This window comes from Myotis davidii, unplaced genomic scaffold (genome assembly GCF_000327345.1).
Source record: "Myotis davidii unplaced genomic scaffold, ASM32734v1 scaffold448, whole genome shotgun sequence".
Lineage (NCBI taxonomy): Eukaryota > Metazoa > Chordata > Mammalia > Chiroptera > Vespertilionidae > Myotis > Myotis davidii.
The window spans coordinates 3,801,321-3,818,820 of record NW_006383009.1 but is presented as its reverse complement, the minus strand read 5'-3'; the positions used below and the strand labels follow the sequence as shown (position 1 = coordinate 3,818,820).

Genomic DNA, 17,500 nt, shown 5'->3' with positions numbered 1-17,500 from the left:
CATAAAAGATTAAGAAAGACTGAGGAGTCTAAAAAGATGTAACTAAATAGGATCCTGCACCAGAAAAAAAAAAAAAAAAGGCAGCAAAAAGCAGAGTAGGGATATTTGAACCCAGATGAGTCTGATTCCAAGCCTGGAAAGCAGGACACTTGAGTCTGGGTCAACCACAGGCCACTGGAGCATTGTGTGACACTGGGGAACAGCCTGCCGCTCTCAGACCTGTCTTACCATCTATAAAATCGGACGTCTTTCAGCCTCGTCCACCCACTTCCGCTCTGCCTAGTAGCTCCGGCTTTGGAAACTACGCAGGCGCGATAGGGACGGCTCGACTGGCTGTGCATTGTGACGCACACGCGAACGGGAGCTGCGCATGAGCCCCACCCCTTCCTGCCGCGCCTCCACGTACCCAAGTTGGTTCCGGGCTTCTAGCCTCCTCGCTAGCTTGTACGCAAGGTGCGTGGTGACGTCACGGCGACGCGGGCGCCATCCCGGAAGCGCGAGCAAGGCCGCCAGATGTGCAGGTGCCGCTGCCACCGACGCCGGGGCCGAGTTTGGGGTGGGGCCGGGGCCGCCGGGACCGCTGGGGAGCCAGGCCAGGTCGGGCGCGGCCCCCGGGCTGTCGCGGGGTGGGGAGTGCCACTGGACACTTCTGGGCACCTCTCCTGTACACAGGCCTCAGTTTCCCTGTATGTTCAGTGGATCCGGGTCCGGGGTGCAAGATCTGGGGCCGCCTATGTTCAGACTGGGCAGTGTCACCCAGAATCGGGCATTGCTCTGCTTGGGCCTGTTTCCCGCTTTGCAGGGGTGGGGCGTGAGGGTATATGCGGGTCCCGCCCCCACTCCGGGGTTTTGCTGAGCTTGGGTGGCCAAATTATTTTGTTAAATGACCTGGGTGGAATCATGGCGCCTCGACTCCTCGCCATTTGACCTTGGGCGACGGAGCCCACCAGTGTGAGCTTTAGTTGCCCGCGGAGAGGAATGATAGTGTCTGTCTTGTAGCGGTAATTGGGGATTAAATTTACTCATATTCTTGGGAGCACCGGGGAGGCCCTCCTCAAAACCCTAATTCCCACGTCCGTCTTAGGACTTCTTTACACTCCCCTTGGAGAAACGGCCTGCTCTGTAGTTCAACTTTTTATCACTGTTGGGACCGTCACAGAGTGGAGTCTAAAAAGATGTAACTAAAAGGGACCAGCACTGTGAGATTCTGATTTTTTTTTACCATTTTCTGGATGAAAAAACTGATTGAGGTGAGGTGACTGTGGCGAGGTCACACAACTTCCCTCTCTGCGTGTTTCCCTCAAATATATTTGGAGCAGGGCCCAGATACCTTTTTGGGTCATTTCCACGCTTTCTTGATCCAGACTGTTAGTCAAGGAAGCCTTCCTGACAGAGGCAGCTGGGAGTGGAGGGATGTGCCTTGAATCCCTCACATCTGGAAGCCAGATACAGGAAAGAGCCCTACTTTGAAGCAGAACCATTTCCTGCAGGTCCAAATCCTGCGCCTGCCAGACTAGCTATGGGTTTCCCCCCAACACACACACACACACACACACACACACACGGCTCTGACCTTTGAGCCCAAGTATCCTGTTTATACATGAACATGCTTTTCTTGAAATGTAGAGACTGGATGCCTGTACCTGGCACGTGGTGGGAGCTCAATAAACAGTGATACTGGCAGAGGGGAAGGGTTTCACCAGGTGTGGCGGCTTATTTCCAGAGGCAGGTGGGAGCTGCAACCCGCCAGCCAGATTCAGGGCACAAATCCTCTTGGCCTCCATGATGTTTATTTGCTAACATTTGTAAGTTAGACTACTTCACAGAAGAAAAAAATCTTCCATTTTTTTTTCCTGGAAAAAATCATTAGTCCATTAAGGAAGCAACTGCTTTAAGAAGCTGCTGTGCCGTCATGGGTAGATACTGAACACCTCTGCAGATTCGTGCCTTTGTAGATCCTGTGTACTATGGGCATTTGAGTTGTGACTCAGGTTTATTGTCTGTGATAATGGCCCAGTGGCTTAGTCTCTGAGCGTCAGTTTTCTCGCATATTAATATGGTAACAGTTCCCATGTATAAAGTTGTACCTTGTTTAGCTTAAAGTTGGTGCTCAGTAGAGGGTGGAGTAAGTGGAATCTGAAAGCCCTTTCTGATCCGTGTGTAAATCTTTGCCAATGGCAAGTGGGCCTTTCTATTAGCCATTAAATGTGTGGGTCCAGAACCAAGCTATGTCACAATTCTGGGGTTTTCCTGAAGCCCCCCACCAGGAGGGTCAGTGCTAAAGCTGTGGCCTTTCCTGCCCTGGCCTGATCCAGAAAGCCCCCACCCACTGGAATGGTTATGTGTGCCAGGGGAGCTGAGAACCACAGAGCCATCTGGGTTGCGGGGGCCCACAGCCTGGCTGCAAGGGCCTAAAATTCTTGGCTTTATTTTGGTGTTAAAAGTCTAGCGTCAGAGCAGAGTTTGGAAGGTCTTGTTTGCCTCTGCCAAGTGAAGTTCTGGTGATCCCTTGATGTGAGCCAGGTTCTGGGCTGGGCTCTGAAGACAGCAAACAAGCGAGAGACACAGGCCTTGACTCTCTTGGAGCTGATATTGCTGTGGGATGACAGGCAGACAGATCAACTAAGATAATTTCAGACAGAAATGAGCCCGTGAAACAAAACGGTGCAGTGATGAGAGTGACCAGAGTAGGGGTAGTCATCAAGACTTCCTGGGAGAGAAGACCCTGGAGGTGGTGGTGATCTGAGGGGGCAGCCAAGCATGTTCTAGCAGTGGGGACAGCCAGCAGGTGCAAAGGCCCTGAAGTGGAATGGGCAAAGGCAGGGGAGGGGGCGGTGGGAGGAGGCGGGCAGATCAGTGCAGGTGGAAGTTGCCGGTGGCCTTGGGCACATTGAGAGTGGGTGTGGAGGAGAGATGGGATTCTGATGTATTTAGGTACAAGTTATAAATATGACCTTCTGGAGTTCTCAAAAACCCTGCATTCCCAAGATGTCAACACGGAGGCTCAGGTGGCAAGACTGACTCACTTTAGCAGCCTGTGGGGTTCCCAGCCCCTCTCTTTGTCCCATCTTCCCCAGTGCCTGATGCAGACCGAAGACTTTCTTCCTGCCTGTTTCAGGCAGTGGAGGAGGAGGAAGAGATGGATCCCCCGGCCTCGGCCTCGAGGGTCTTCTGCAGCCGCATCCTGAGCATGGTGAATGTGGATGATGTCAACGCCATCATCCTGGCCCAGAAGAACATGTGAGTGGTGGCCAAGGGCCCTGGGCCCAGGTGTGGGAAGGAATCCATTTTGTTGGCCAGCATTCTTGCCCTGCCCACCCCTACCCAGGCCCCACACTGATGGTAGAATGAAGGAAATGAGCCAAGCTGCTGGCTGACTCCAAAGTAAACTTTTTCATGGCCTGAGGTGAGGCCGTGGCACAGGAAACAGGGCGTTAGGATGGTTTTGCAGCTGTGGATGGCTTGGCAAAGACCGCAGCAGCTCCTGTCCCACGGCTAGGGTAGAAAGTTGGGAGGATAGGATGGGGGATATAAGGTAGCTGTTGGGCTGACTTCCTGTTGGGAGCCTGGTGTCTCAGAGCCCAGACTGTCTGCAGAGTACCTGGGGTCTCTTGGAGGGGCCACAAATGCCCTTTTGCTCTCCCTGGGCTTGGCACTGTGGCTACTGCAGCCCCATTTTGATTTGGCCTGATCTTTGGGGAGGAAGGGCTAACACAATCTTGGGGTTTCATTTTTGTATCTTTTTTTTTTTTATCCTCACCCGAGAATATTTTTTCCATTGATTTTTAGAGAGAGTGAAAGGGAGGGAGGAGGGGGGAGAGAGAGAGACATATCCATTAGTTGCCTCCTACGTGGGCCCCAACTGGGGATGGGGCTCCAACCTGCAATCTAGGTACATGCTCTTGACTGGGAATTGAACCTGAGACCCTTCACTCCACGGGCCGACACTCTAATCACTGAGCAAAACTGGCCAGAGCATTTTTGTGCCTTTAGGCTGAAGGTTCTCCCCTCCATTTGACACAGTATGAACCTGATACTCTTCTTGCTCTGTGACAAGGTTGCTGGGTATCAGCAATACTCCTTTTTCTCCTAGTTCTTTTTATATATATATTTTTATTGATTCTTTACAGAGAGGAAGAGAGAGGAAAAGAGAGTCAGAAACATCGATGAGACAGAAGCATCGATCAGCTGCCTCCTGCACACTCCCCACTGGGGATGTGCCCACAACCAAGATACATGCCTTTGACCGGAATCGAACCTGGGACCCCTGAGTCTGCAGGCTGACACTCTATCCACTGAGCCAAACCGGTCAGGGCCCTAGTTCTTTTTTTAAAAAATATATTTTTATTGATTTCAGACAGGAAGGGAGAGGGAGAGAGATAGAAACGTCGATGATGAGAGAGAATCATTGATCAGGTACCTTCTGCACATCCCCCAGTGGGGATCAAGCCTACAACCTGGCATGTGCCCCAACTGGGAATCGAACTGTGACCTCCTAGTCCAGTGATGGCGAACCTTTTGAGCTCGGCGTGTCAGCATTTTGAAAAACCCTAACTTAACTCTGGTGCCGTGTCACATATAGAAATTTTTTGATATTTGCAACCATAGTAAAACAAAGATTTAAATTTTTGATATTTATTTTATATATTTAAATGCCATTTAACAAAGAAAAATCAACCAAAAAAATGGGTTCACGTGTCACCTCTGACACGCGTGTCATAGGTTCGCCTTCACTGTCCCGGTCCGTAGGTCAATGCTCAACCACTGAGCGATGCTGGCCGGGCTCTCCTAGTCCTTTGTGTCAGATTCAGACTGGCCCTGGAGAAATACTACCGTGAGGGGAGACAAAACCAGACACAAACCTTCCTGGCACCATGGTATCAGGGTTAGGCCGGAGAAACTATCTGAGGTTAAGGGAGTCAGAGGAGTCTGAGAGGGACAGTGAAAGCTACATGAGAATAGCACACGTGAGTAGGGTTTTGAAGTCTGAATAGGAGTCTGCCACGTGGCTCAATCAAGTAGAGCTTTGTAGGACAAGGGAATGGCACATGCAAAGGTCATGGAACAGGAAAAGGGCTTAGCATACTCAGTTGGCAGAGCCCTGGAGACTGACCAGAAGCATTGGTGGCCTCTGCTACCCAGGCTGGACCGCTTTGAGAAAACCAACGAGATGCTGGTGAACTTCAACAACCTGTCAAACGCCCGCCTGCAGCAGATGAGCGAGCGCTTCCTGCACCACACGAGGACCCTGACGGAGATGAAGCGGGACCTGGACAGCATCTTCCGCAGGATCAGGTGAGTACGTGGCCCCTCCGGCCTCTGCCTCCCCCTCCGAGGCCCGGTCCTCACCTCCTCAGTAGGGCCCTCCACCCAACAGAGTAACACATCATGGGGAGATCTAACTCACTTCAACTCGCTTCTTTTTCAAGGCTTCATCGTGCACTTAGCATCCAAGATTTGAACTTCGACATAAAAATCACAAAGTTTCTGAATTTGAATTTTATTTATCTTTTGAAAAAATGCAGCATAGCACCAGACACATGATGCAAAAAAGGCAGGCAAAGAGCAAACAGTGAAAAGCCGGCCTCCTGCCCGCCTATCCCTCTACCCAGATTTTCTCTCAAGAAACATAGCAGATTGCTGGGTTTTAGGGTATGGGGAGCCAGCATTTCTCACCTCCACCGACCTGCTCATTGGGCCTCAGCCTGGCCGTAACACAGACACCCTCACCGAGGGTGCCCACTCCGAGGGTGGGAGTTTTGCGGGGCTGAGTGCCTGGGCCTCTCTCCAGTCCAGGAGCACAGTGTGACAAGCAGTGAGGGGGAAGTTCCCACCACCCACTCACCCAGAGCTGACAGCAAGGGTTGCTAGCCTGGATGTGGCCCAGCCTGTCTGCTCAAGGGGTTCAGCCTATGTGCCTTCTCTTACCCTGCAGGACGCTGAAAGGGAAGCTGGCCAGGCAGTACCCAGAGGCCTTCAGCCGTAAGTGTCACCCAGGGCTCCTGTGCCCCATGTCTGGTCTCTGCAACCCTTGGATGCCACCTTCTTGAGCCCAGGGCTGGCTTTTGGAAGGTCACCTCAGGGGCTGGTGGGTAATGGGTCCAAAGAGTCCTGGGACAGGGTCCCCTCTCTGGGGGGAGGTGGCAGGGACAAGAACAATAGCAATCCTCGCCCCAGTGAGTGCTACATACCCTTACAAATAGGCTGTTACCCATAACCAGCTGTGAGGTGGGGGCCGTATCCTCATTTCACATGGCAAACTGAGGCCCAGAGGGGCAGAGGAAACAGTGTTCCCTTCCACTTAGCCTCAGTTTAACCCAGGTGCTGAATGGGCCAACAGCTCCCACCCCACAGACAACCAGAGGTAGAGGCAGTGCCATTGCCATCAGCCCCAGTTAATCCAAGAGGGAGCTAAGGCAAGGGCAGGTGAGGGGCCCGACTCAGGTGACACAGTTGAGAACAGAGCCAGGCTCAGGCTTGACCCCAGGACCCATATCAGCCTGATCCAGAGAACCTGAGTCCTTACCTCACTTTGGAGGCCTCTCACCTGCCCGGGCCTCAGTTCCCTCTTTTGTAAAATGGATGAAGTCATGCCCCGTGGCAGGGTGGGTGGGGGTTGCTGTCAGAGGGTCACAGGTCCAGTTAACCTCTCATCATGGTGACTAAGCCAACTCCTGGCCACCTTCCCCCAGACGTCCCAGAGGCATCCCTTCTGGAGGACGACGACGAAGACCCCATCCCGCCCAGCACCACGACCACCATTGCCACCTCGGAGCAGAGCACAGGTTCCTGTGACACGAGCCCAGATACCATCTCACCCTCCCTCAGCCCTGGATTCGAGGACCTGTCCCAAATCCAGCCCAACTCCCCTGCCATCAGTGACCACAGCCAGATGGATGACAAGCAGATGCCGGGCCAGTAGCTGTTCCCAGGCACTCCAAGGGGTCCCAGGCCTCTCCAGGTGTCTGAGGTGGCAGCAGATAACCCTGCCTGGAAATGGTCAGCTTTGCCACCCTATTCTGTCACCCAGGGCACCCTGGGGGATAAGGCTCCCCCCCAGCATGGGGGAATCTATCATTCTCACTCCTCCTTCACTGAGGCTGTTTTTCTCCTGCAGACCCTCTGCCAGGCCAGGGGTTGAGCAGCCAGCTGGAGTTGTTGGGCTGGGCACAAGGAATCTTTTCCAGAGCCAGGCCTGAGGTCTGCTCTGAACAACACTTAAAGATTCCCAAAGACAAAAGCCAGATGTCCCCTGTCTCAGCACCCCAGTCAGGACCTCCTTAAGGTGGACAAGCACTATCATGTTTCAGTTCACTCCCACACCTACTAATTCTGGTCTCCCGGTCCCTTCCTCCAAGGAAAGTATTAAATACTTTCTCCGATCAGTATCTCAAGGAGGTTTCTGAAACAGTTGTAGAAAGGTCAAGACCATCCACTCGGCCCCAAGTGTGATAAAAGCCCACATTTGTCTGACCAAAGGTGTGAGCCCTGAGGGCCCTGCAGATCTCTCCCAGGGCCTCCGTGAAGCCAAGCCACCTTGGAAAACAGAATTTAACAGAATATTTTTGTATCCGATGTTTACAGATGCTGTTGGGAAGTTATCAATAAAAGGACTAAAAAGAGAAGGGTGTACCCAGCAGTGGCTTCCTTCCATCCTTGTGTCCATCAGCTCAGAAGGGGGACAAGTGCTGGAAGTGGAACAGAATGGGGTGCAGACATAATAACCCAGGTTCCTATAACCATTGCTCCAACACTGTTCTTTACCTCCGCGATTTTCAGCCTTTCTCATCTCATGGCACACATAAACTAAATACTACAATTCTGTGGCACAACATAAAGTAGATTTTTGCCGACACGAGAAAAAATGTTTTAAAAATTCTTGCGGCACACGGGTTGAAAATCACTACATTACCTTCTTGAATAACTCCTCCAGGTTTCAGTTGCTGGGTAGGCTCCTTGGGGAACTGAGATGGTCCCCTTCCCCATTAGAAACTCACAGTCCTTGAATCTTTGAAGCACTTGCTTTAGCCTGATCCACAGGGGCGCTGGGAAGTGTTCAAAGAGATGAAGAGGTACTCTGCCAAACCCACGAGTAACTTCTAGGTCCTCACCTCATTCATATGACCGCCACTTTTTAGCTATCCGGGAGTCTGCGGGGTCTCACCCCATTTTTTTTTAATATAATGTTTTTAAATTGATTTTAGAGAGACAGGGAGAGAAACAACCATGTGAGAGAGAAACATTGATTTGTTGCTTCTTATATACGGGATGGAACCCACAACCTGGGCATTGCCCTGACCCGAAATCCAACCAGCGACCCTTCCGCGCACAGCAAGCCGCTCAACCAACTGAGCCACACCGGCCAGGACCCCACCCCATTTTCTTGAGCCGATGCAGCAATCCTACCTGTTCTCCCTGCTCCCCAGGCGCGCCGCCCTCAAATCCATCAGCGCACAGCCGCCAGAAAGTTTTAGAATAACTGGCTCCAGGTGTTAGGTATCTACGTGGCTCCCAAGGGTCCCAGACCTCCTACCTTTCCTGCTACACCCCCGCTTCCTATACCCGCAGACCCTCTGCTTAATGCCTCGATTTAGCACAAAAGTCTACTACACCCAATAAGTACTCGAGTTCCCGCAACCTCGGGTCTTCAGCCGACCCTGAAACAGCAGGTAGAAACACCTGGTAGAGTGGCAGATTTCCCAGGTGACCCGGGGCGGAAGTGCACACCCGGAAGCAGGTGAGCGACACTCCGGGCTTCGTTCTCCAGCGCACAACTCGGCGGCGGGGCGGGGCAGGACGCGCGGCGCGAATTGTGACGCACGCGTGCAGCGTACTCAGTGCGCAGGCGCTCTCGGCGGCGATTCGACGGTTTCCGGTTCCGCCGTCCTCTTTCTCGTCAACGAGGCGGCGGAGCAGGTTGGTGGAAGTGTCCGTGCGGGTTCGCGTCGGATCGGTGTCGAGCGGGCGGTACGGGGCCGAGGCAGCGGAGGGACGGCCCGAATCGGTTCGTGCGGGTCAGGCTCCGCGGGTCGGCTAAGCAGCGCGTATTGGGCCAGTGTTTTGGGCCCCAGGAGGCGAACCGGCCTTTGGGAGAACGGCTTGCCCGCGCCGCCGGCTTAAGCTATCTGACGGGGCCTCGGGGTGGGGGTTTGGTCTTGTGCAGATCCAAATTAGTGGGTGGGATTTTAAGCATGTAACTTTTTCTCTGTGCTTTAAAAGTATTAAAACCTTCATCCCCACCCCCTAAGTAGGGTCTCTACCTATCTCCTTTTCTACATTTGTAAAGAAGAAGCCGGTAGTGTGTCTTGTGGGTGTGTGGGTGTGTGTTTTTAATGAAAACAAATGCCTGTGTAAACAAGTATGTGGCACGTGGTTGGCAGATGGGTTGGAGCAAAGGCAAGAGGTGTGGTCTAAGAAGTTTGGGGGTAACTGAGAAGGAAGCCAAAGTGGGTATGAGCTGTAGTTGGAGAGGAGAGGCCCTGGAGGGGAATGACTATTAAGATGGGGTTCCCACCCAAACTGCAGAAAGGGTACTTTGTAGAGATGTGTTAGGGGTTGATGAAAGGGAGGGAGGGAGGATGGGTTGATGGAACCCCCAGATCACATTTGGGGGAAATGTGTAAGGCAAAATGGTGCCCGGGCCAGGTACTTCTCATTGCATCTGCAGACTTGGAGGGCTGGAAGGCCACAGGCACTGGGGTGGGCCTACAGGTGGGCTCCATGCAGGGACAGCACCGGCAGCCAGGGCTTGGGCAGGCCAGCCCCCCAGCTCAAGACGCTGGGGCCTGACAGTACTCCCTACTTTGTCCCTGCCTCCCCAGCAGACGCAGAGATGCAGATCTTTGTGAAGACCCTGACTGGCAAGACCATCACCCTTGAGGTTGAGCCCAGTGACACCATTGAGAATGTCAAAGCTAAAATCCAAGACAAGGAGGGTAAGTTTGGGTAGCTATGGGTGCTGAGGCCTTGCAGTGCTTTTTCTGCATCATTTCAAGAAGGCATTTTATTTCTATCTGGGTTTCCCTTCTGACAGATTGGAGTTAATGGTGGAGAAAGGCGGGGAGGGGGCAGCGAGGGAGCGCGGAGCTGCCAGTAATGCTTGCCAGAGCCTCAGTAACTGAGATTCTCTCAATCCCCAGGCATCCCACCTGACCAGCAGCGTCTGATTTTTGCGGGCAAACAGCTAGAGGATGGTCGCACTCTCTCAGACTACAATATTCAGAAAGGTATTGTGTGTGTGTTGGCTGAACAGGGCCCCATAAAACCTGGGGCCCAGGTGGGACATTGATGTCAGTGGTGTTTTTCTAGTTGTGTTTTTGTTTATTCTCACAGAGGATAGTTTTCCCATTGGTTTTTAGGGAGGGGGGCAGAGAGAAACATTGATTGGTTGCGCACACCCCAAATCGGGCAGGGAAGGAACTGGAAAACCAGATATGTGCACCAGGTATGTGCCCTAGACTGGGAATAGAGCACAAGACCCTCCAGTGCGTGGCTGATGCTCTCACCATTGAGCACACTGGCCAGGGCTGTTTTGTCTTTTTAAGCTTCATCTGAAGACATGCTTGTTTGGTTTGTTTGTTTGTTAATCCTCACCCTGGGATATTTTTCCCATTGACTTTTAGAGTGGAAGGAGCGGGGGTGTCGATCTGTTGCCTTCCCATACGCACCCAAAACTTAATTATGTGCCTTGACCAAGAAGCCAACCTGTAGCCTTTTGGTGTAGGGGATGAAGCTCCAACTGAGCCATAGCGGCCAGGGCAGAGGGGGGTGGTCCTTAAGGTGAGGATCAGAGGAGGTGGGGGAGACTTGCTTTTACAAGGTACTGTTTTTATCCCTGGAAAACAGTACCTGTGTTTCCAAATGGCAATAGTTTCCCATGTTCTCGTTCACCTTATCTTTCTCTCTTTTGTTGTTAATCCTCACCCGAGGATATAGTTCCCATTGATTTTTAGAGAGTGGGAAGGAGGGGGAGAGAGAGACATAGACATAGACGTGAGACACATTGATGTGGTTGCCTCCCGCACTTTACCCCGACCAGGGCCAGTGATCAAGCTTGCAGTCCGAGGGCTGGTGCTCTATCTATTGAGCAACCAGCTAGGGCCACCTTTTCTTTTTTAAAACGTGTTTTTGTTGTTGTTTTTTTACTTAAAAAAAAAAATGTAGCCAAAACCGGTTTGGCTCAGTGGATAGAGCGTCGGCCTGCGGACTGAAAGGTCCCGGGTTCAATTCCAGTCATTTTGCCTTTGCAGCATGCTTTTCTCTTATTACTTGTATTCCTATTATGTGCTAATTTTATTTTATTCTATTTTATTATCTCATTTATGCATACCATTTTTACTTCCTAAATGGTGAATAGGGAGCATCAGAGCATGGTAAGAATCTTGAGGATCGCCCTGACCGGTTTGGCTCAGTGGAGAGAGCGTCAGCCTGCAGACTGAAGGGTCCCAGGTTCGATTCCGATCAGGGGCATGTGCCTTGGTTGCGGGCAATCCCCAGTAGGGAATGTGCAGGAGGCAGCTGATCAATGTTTCTAACTCTATCCCTCTCCCTTCCTCTGTAAAAAATCAATAAAATACATTTTTTTTAAAAAATGTAACTATAAAGGAAATCAGTGCCACTCTTTGCAGCAACAAGCTTTAACTGTTCTGCCTAGCAAAAATAAAAGGTCAGCCTCACACCACTTAGAAATTACGTTACCTGTTGGGAATCCAGCTGGACAGCATTGTTGGCATTTTTTTATTATTATTAGCAATAATTGTGCCTTGGATAAACCTCATTGGCTACGATACTGCCACTGCGCAAACCTATGTTGGCATTTATTAGCCTCAGACTCGCTAAGGTTTTTAGGGAGGGGGGCAGAGAGAAACATTGGACTGGTATGGCCATCACACAAAGGCTCTGCCCTGCATCTGTGGGCCAATTTTGGGGCCCAGGATGAGTCACTGCTTCTCTCCAATCTTCTTTTACTATAGAGTCCACCCTGCACTTGGTGCTGCGTCTCAGGGGTGGCATCATCGAACCCTCCCTCCGCCAGCTTGCGCAAAAGTACAACTGCGACAAGATGATCTGCCGCAAGTAAGCATGCTTGGGGGTGGGGCCTGGTGGAGAGCGGTCAGGTGCCCTGACCAATCCTTTCTCTGCTCAGGTGTTATGCCCGCCTGCACCCCCGTGCTGTCAACTGCCGCAAGAAGAAGTGTGGCCACACCAACAACCTGCGCCCCAAGAAGAAGGTTAAATAAGGTCCCTCCACCAACTCCTTGGATCCACAGGGCCGCCTTCTACCTGAACCCTGTGATGCTGGGGCCTCAATAAAGTTTCTGTTTTGTTGACTGGAGCAGTAACTGGTGTCCATGTGGCTGGTCTGTCTAGTGGGGAAGGTGGCCAGGGGTGGGTATCTCCCTTGGGGACTCCCTGTTTTGTGAGTCCTTGGGTGTTCAGGTGTGGGTGGGTTTCAGAAAGTTAGGAACACCTCAACCTAGTGGAAAACACCTGTTCTCAGTTTAGAATCTTAAAAGCACACACAGGCCCCACCTGATGATTTTGGAGGGGTAAACCTTTGTGGTTTTTCACGACTTTGTATGATGCTTCTGCAAATCAGGCGAGGGCTGGATGCCCTGAGGCCATGCTTTCTTGGGACAATTGGGGCTTGGTGTATGTGACAACTCGGGCCTGGAAAATGTCTAAGAATAGCTGAGACCTGCAGTGCCGGCTAATGTGGAATCTCAGTCACTCCATGTCTCAGTTCAGTTTCACCCACAAACCACATACCCACTCCCCCCTTCTCTGTGCCAGGTCACCACCATCTTGATCTTCCCTTTACCACCCCTGGAGAAGGAAGCGTCTCAGGTCAAACTGGTGAATCCAGCAGAAAGCTTGGAGGCCACTTTAGTTGGCCTCACCCCTGCCCCAAGACTCCTCCCTTCAGATTATTTAGGAGGTCTTTTCAGTCTACTAAAGTCGCCCGGACCTACTTGACCTCTAATGTCAAGCTGTGTTGAAACCCCACTCATGTCAGTCTTGTGAGACTGATGGGATACCAATTTTGTGTGAGATCGGTATGTGTTGACCTAGCGTAATAAAACGCCTACAAACAGAGATAGCTTGCTATGCCTCCTCCCTTCAGATTATTTAGGAGGTCTTTTCACAGTCTACTAAAGTCGCCCGGACCTACTTGACCTCTAATGTCAAGCTGTGTTGAAACCCCACTCATGTCAGTCTTGTGAGACTGATGGGATACCAATTTTGTGTGAGATCGGTATGTGTTGACCTAGCGTAATAAAACGCCTACAAACCGAGATAGCCTTGCTATGCTATACATTCAAGGACAAATGAAAGAAGGCAAAACAAGGTTGGGGCGGGGTTAAGGTGTCTGGCCTGAGAAGTCCAGTCTTCCAGTCTCCCTGCTCCGGGGGTTTCCCATGTGGTCGGCCACTGGCTGAGATCCAGAGGCCTCCGGGCCTCCAGGGGGCGCTTATCGCAACAGAGCAGCCACCCGGGCGTGGCCAGGGCTGAGCAATCATGATCACCGCCGAGGCCGAGGCCGAGTCAGCGGTCCCTAAGGTGCCCGAAGCTGGGGCAGTCAGAGGAGACCCAGAGCTCAAGGAACCAACATGGCCTTGGGTGAGCCCGGGGCCCGAGCAGGAACGGGAGCGGGGTGGGTGGTACAGGTTCGGGAGCGCCGGCTTTATGCCCAGGCATGCCCCCTGCTCCGTAGAAAGATGCCCCGATCCGGGCGCTGGTGCAGCGCATCCACCAGTTGCAGGCTGAGCGTGCGCAGGCCTTCCACCGCCTGGAGGAGTAAGTGGCAGCGCGGGGGTCGCAGGGTTCAGTCCCCTACCTGCTCCGGAGGGAGGCGTGCCGGGGCCAGAGCTGGGTCCCCGTGCAGCTGCTGGGGCCCAAGCGGGGTGGGGTTTGCGAGATGACTCAGGGTGTATCTCCACCTCCCCAGGTCCCACCCAGCGGGGTGGCTCTCCCTTCCCCGAGCTCAGCGGAGTGTCTTGGGTTCCTCTGCAGGAGTCATTGTCCTCCACACACGGGTCCAGGGACGCTTGATAGCGGGTAGGGCTTTCAGGTGGCCGATGGGGGTGCAGGGCCTGTGAGCCTGGGGCGTAGTCTCAGTACCCACCCTGCCGCAGAGGCCACCACCAGTACCTGCGCAGCGGCCCGCCATACGACTTCCCGAGCTACCGGATCACAGTGCACGAGGTGACCCAGGCCTTCGCCGCTGCCTCCAGGGAGGTGCTGGCGGTGGAGGCCGAGCTGGCCGGCCCTAGAGCGCAGCCGCTGCTCGCGGGCCACGTGCGAAGCCTACAGCAGCTGGAGCAGACACGCCTGGCCACGGTGAGGCCCTGCCCCCTACTCCAAACGTAATCTCCCCCTCGGTGGCCTGCTGGGTCCACTCTGGGCCACATAGTCAAAAGGCCAGAAGATTCCAGTCCCTGTTCCTGGACCCCCAGACCCCACCCTAGGCTTCATTTGAGATTCTCCGACCTCCTGGTCTCCACCTGTCCACAGGGTTTCATTCCAGGCTTTTAGTCCCAGAACATGTCCATCCATCCCAGTCCCTGCTCCCTGTCCTGGATGACCTGCACCCACCCCCACAACGCTCCTCCCCTCTGGCAATTCTTAATGCTTAATGCTCACCTCCCTGCATATGGGGCAACCTGGGTTTTTCAGCCCCGCCCTCTCCCCCTCACCCCCAAATAATCCTGGACCCTAGCCTAGGTTCTGGACCTAACCTTCCCTAGGGTTCCATTGCCTCTATAGCCAATCCTGCTGAGATACACTATTCCCAGGCTAAGTCCACCCAAAGCCACACCCATATCACATTCTACACAGGGATTTCCAGATCACCCACACTTGCTTTGAACATCCCAGTCCTAGTCTAGGTTTCTGGCCTACTTCTACCCTGGGATTATAGCACCCTGAGACCCTCAAAACCATGAGGCCCCACCTCCTGTGCCCCTGCAACCTGGCTGACTGCTGGTCCCACCCCATGCCAAGATGCGGCATATTCAGGTCTCTAAACTGAATCCCAGGCTCCTCCTGTGCAAAGCACCGCCCTGGCCCCACCCCTTTGCTGCTTTTCTGGTTGTTTCTTCCTGGTGTGTGTGTGGGAGGGCAGGGGTGGCCTCTTCCTGCAGTGATATCCTCCCTGCTGCCTCCCCTCACCCCTGCACCAGGTGGCCCTGCTGCAACTGATGGGGACAAAAGAGCTCACAGGGCAGGAAGACACCCTACAGTCGCACCAGCTGAAGATGAAGTGAGTGCCTCTTCCCGGTGGGCTGGCCATACTAGATTTGCACATGGTCCAGGTGCACACTCCCAGCCAAGTATGCCCTAGGGCTGGCACTGTCAGACCCTACGGGTGTGCACACTGGAGTTCACACCTGGTGGTTCCCAGACACACAGCACATTCCCCTAGTGCACACACCCTCCATTTCCACACCAGACTCACTATTCATTTCTGGGACAGCTGCACATCTCAGACACACCAATCCCACTCATGTGGCTGGACTTACAGCTTGGACACGGTCACCCAGACCCACCAAGGACAAACCTGCACATTCCTGCCCTCACCTCCCAAACACACCCCGTCCACGTGTGCCACAGTCACATTGTACACCCTCCTGATGGCACCCACCCACCCAAGATGGCCTTTTCTCTCTGCCCACTGAGACCTACAGGCCCAGCCCTGCTCCCAGGCACCCAAATGGCCCTCCTGGCTCCTAATGCCATCTAGAAGCTTGGTGGTGGGCAGGAGGGCCCAGGGCTTGCCACAGCCCCCTCAGAGCTGCACAGTGGAGGCTAACTTGCCCCATCTGGGTTTTATTTATAGTTCCCATCCACTTTTATAGGGTAATTAAAACCATGGAAGCCATCAGTGAGGTTCTCCAGGACCTCAGGTTTGATGCAGAATCTGCTGAGTGATGGTGACTCCCCAGGGACCTGCTGAGGGAGCTGGGAAATGAGTCAGGCAGCGCCCAGCTCTGACTGCCAGTTGGATAGGGTTGAACCTCACCGGGCTGTTGACCCTCCGTGAGGTCACCGCACCTCCCACAATAAAGAAACCTTCATCTGCAACTGCTCTACCGTCTCTGCATCTTGGAGTGCTGGGGTGTGTATACCTATTGAGGGGGCCCACAAGGACAGGAATGGAGGGTGGGAGACTCCCCCAAGACTGATGAAACTCTGGTGTTTTCAATCACATTCTCCAAGGAGTTTAGAACCAGATAGTTCCAATCCTGGGGAGAAAGAATCTGAAATTCTGGGAGAATTTCAATTGCAAAGGGTCATTAGAAGTCCTCATGCCTCCCCTACAGTCCCCACCCCAGGCCTCTGTAGCCCCAAACTCACCTTCACAATCAGGGAACCAAAATAGCTCGTTTATTTAAAAAGATTCTTTGGAAAGGTTCTGGTGAGGGAATTAATAACTCCTCTTTACCCTCAGCCCTGGTAGGGGTCCATAACAGCTTGGCCAACCTTCACACACACACACACACACACCACTGGGTGCACCCAAGGGTGGCCTCGCATGGAGGCCAGAGATGTGATCCTTGAAGCTCAGAGTGCCTACTCCAGCTCCTGCCAAGGGTGCCCGGGCACCATGAGGTGAGGGTACAGAGGTGGCCCAGTCTGGTTGCAGTCCTGGGTCTCCATGAAGCAGGGAGGGCAGCCTCCAGCCCCTAGAGCTTATCTGGCAGGACCTGCAGGCAGAGGTGAAGCCAGACTAAGCAGAGAATCCTACCAGGTGTCAGCACTTCATAGCAATTTAGGAGCCCCCTTTACCCCCACCCCAACCCCCCTCCCATTCAGGTCCTGGCCGGCCCTTCCTTTCAGCTGGGTGACTTTGGGCAGGGTACTGCCTCTCCCTGGGCCTTGGTTCCCCATCTAAAAAGTAAGAATATCTATCTATCCCAGGGGGATGTTCTGCAGATAAAGCCCTTGGCAAAGGCCCAGCATGCAGTAGGCGCTCAAACATGCTAACTTGGACCAGTATGTTCATTCATTCCTGAGGATGCCGTTCCACTTTGGACATTTCCAAGGAGTTGGGTGCTTACTAGATTAAAAGCCACAGGGTCAGGCACATGTGATGCTAAGTAAATGCTGGTAAATAAAACAAGAATGAAAGTGGGTGTTCACAGCCTGTTGGCCACCCGGAAGGCCCAAGTCTCCCTATAGCCCACCCACCTGGGCCCCCTTACCTCTCGCCGAGCTGCGTCTGCCCGAGGGCAGGATCCCCTCGTCCTGTGCTTGTAAGGAAGGAGGTGGTGTGTCGGGGGCTGTGCACCCACCGCCCCACCCCACCCCAGCCCTCGTCCCTTGCCCACGGGTCCCTCCTTCCTACCTGGTTTCGGGTCTTGTGCGACTTCTGCATCCAGGCTCTCCACTGGTCGTAGAGGCGGAAACTGAGGTTCGAGCAGTACGCGTGCTTCTTGAGCCAGCCCAGGAACTGCTTGAGCTCGCGCCTCACGGGCCCCGAGCTCGGCTACCCCGCGGT

The 17,500-nt window shown here is 53.3% G+C and overlaps 4 protein-coding genes across 10 annotated transcripts in view; 3 read left to right on the top strand and 1 right to left on the bottom strand.

Moving 5' to 3' along the window:
* Window positions 1-405: 405 nt before the first annotated feature.
* On the top strand, window positions 406-7,625 carry KXD1 (KxDL motif containing 1). 3 transcript variants are annotated; one of them, XM_006778363.2, is made up of 5 exons: window positions 406-521; window positions 3,078-3,240; window positions 5,143-5,295; window positions 5,936-5,982; window positions 6,693-7,625. In XM_006778363.2, the coding sequence occupies exons 2-5, from the start codon at window positions 3,140-3,142 to the stop codon at window positions 6,920-6,922; spliced, it is 531 nt and encodes a 176-aa protein (XP_006778426.1). In that variant the 5' UTR covers window positions 406-521; window positions 3,078-3,139; the 3' UTR covers window positions 6,923-7,625. The 3 variants fall into 3 exon arrangements, with proteins under 3 accessions (XP_006778426.1, XP_006778427.1, XP_006778428.1); XM_006778364.2 differs by having other exon boundaries at window positions 466-521; window positions 3,119-3,240; XM_006778365.2 differs by lacking the exon at window positions 406-521 and adding an exon at window positions 576-597 and having other exon boundaries at window positions 3,119-3,240.
* A 1,185-nt stretch (window positions 7,626-8,810) lies between these two features.
* Window positions 8,811-12,334, top strand: UBA52 (ubiquitin A-52 residue ribosomal protein fusion product 1). Of its 3 annotated transcripts, none has more exons than XM_006778366.2 (5): window positions 8,811-8,916; window positions 9,822-9,935; window positions 10,140-10,226; window positions 11,973-12,075; window positions 12,146-12,334. In XM_006778366.2, exons 2-5 carry the CDS (start codon window positions 9,833-9,835, stop codon window positions 12,237-12,239), a joined length of 387 nt encoding a protein of 128 aa, XP_006778429.1. In that variant the 5' UTR covers window positions 8,811-8,916; window positions 9,822-9,832; the 3' UTR covers window positions 12,240-12,334. The 3 variants fall into 3 exon arrangements, with proteins under 3 accessions (XP_006778429.1, XP_015413206.1, XP_015413207.1); XM_015557720.1 differs by having other exon boundaries at window positions 8,870-8,967; XM_015557721.1 differs by having other exon boundaries at window positions 8,893-8,967; window positions 9,825-9,935.
* Window positions 12,335-13,484: 1,150 nt separating this feature from the next.
* On the top strand, window positions 13,485-16,083 carry LOC102772567 (chromosome unknown open reading frame, human C19orf60). Of its 3 annotated transcripts, XR_001512241.1 has the most exons (6): window positions 13,485-13,620; window positions 13,715-13,797; window positions 14,136-14,340; window positions 14,921-15,003; window positions 15,183-15,262; window positions 15,858-16,083. XR_001512241.1 is itself a non-coding variant. In XM_006778362.2 (5 exons), exons 1-5 carry the CDS (start codon window positions 13,519-13,521, stop codon window positions 15,928-15,930), a joined length of 543 nt encoding a protein of 180 aa, XP_006778425.1. In that variant the 5' UTR covers window positions 13,487-13,518; the 3' UTR covers window positions 15,931-16,083. The 3 variants fall into 3 exon arrangements, 2 of the variants coding, with proteins under 2 accessions (XP_006778425.1, XP_015413205.1); XM_006778362.2 differs by lacking the exon at window positions 14,921-15,003 and having other exon boundaries at window positions 13,487-13,620; XM_015557719.1 differs by lacking the exon at window positions 14,921-15,003 and having other exon boundaries at window positions 13,529-13,620; window positions 13,719-13,797.
* A 281-nt stretch (window positions 16,084-16,364) lies between these two features.
* Window positions 16,365-17,500, bottom strand: part of CRLF1 (cytokine receptor-like factor 1) — a 5,485-nt gene continuing 4,349 nt past the window's right edge. Inside the window, exons 6-8 of the mRNA XM_006778402.2 lie at window positions 17,348-17,488; window positions 17,205-17,247; window positions 16,365-16,706 (exon numbers count right to left, since the gene is read on the bottom strand). Coding sequence (XP_006778465.1) covers window positions 16,693-16,706; window positions 17,205-17,247; window positions 17,348-17,488 — 198 coding nt within the window. The 3' untranslated portion in view covers window positions 16,365-16,692. The remainder of the gene's footprint in view (window positions 16,707-17,204; window positions 17,248-17,347; window positions 17,489-17,500) is intronic.

Coding starts and splice junctions, on each gene's coding strand:
- KXD1 (XM_006778363.2), top strand. CDS start 3,140: ATGGATCCCCCGGCCTCGGCCTCGAGGGTCTTCTGCAGCCGCATCCTG. Junction 3,241..5,142: donor ATCCTGGCCCAGAAGAACAT/GTGAGTGGTGGC, acceptor TCTGCTACCCAG/GCTGGACCGCTTTGAGAAAA. Junction 5,983..6,692: donor GTACCCAGAGGCCTTCAGCC/GTAAGTGTCACC, acceptor ACCTTCCCCCAG/ACGTCCCAGAGGCATCCCTT.
- UBA52 (XM_006778366.2), top strand. CDS start 9,833: ATGCAGATCTTTGTGAAGACCCTGACTGGCAAGACCATCACCCTTGAG. Junction 9,936..10,139: donor TAAAATCCAAGACAAGGAGG/GTAAGTTTGGGT, acceptor CTCAATCCCCAG/GCATCCCACCTGACCAGCAG. Junction 12,076..12,145: donor GACAAGATGATCTGCCGCAA/GTAAGCATGCTT, acceptor TTCTCTGCTCAG/GTGTTATGCCCGCCTGCACC.
- LOC102772567 (XM_006778362.2), top strand. CDS start 13,519: ATGATCACCGCCGAGGCCGAGGCCGAGTCAGCGGTCCCTAAGGTGCCC. Junction 13,798..14,135: donor GCCTTCCACCGCCTGGAGGA/GTAAGTGGCAGC, acceptor ACCCTGCCGCAG/AGGCCACCACCAGTACCTGC. Junction 14,341..15,182: donor AGCAGACACGCCTGGCCACG/GTGAGGCCCTGC, acceptor CCCCTGCACCAG/GTGGCCCTGCTGCAACTGAT.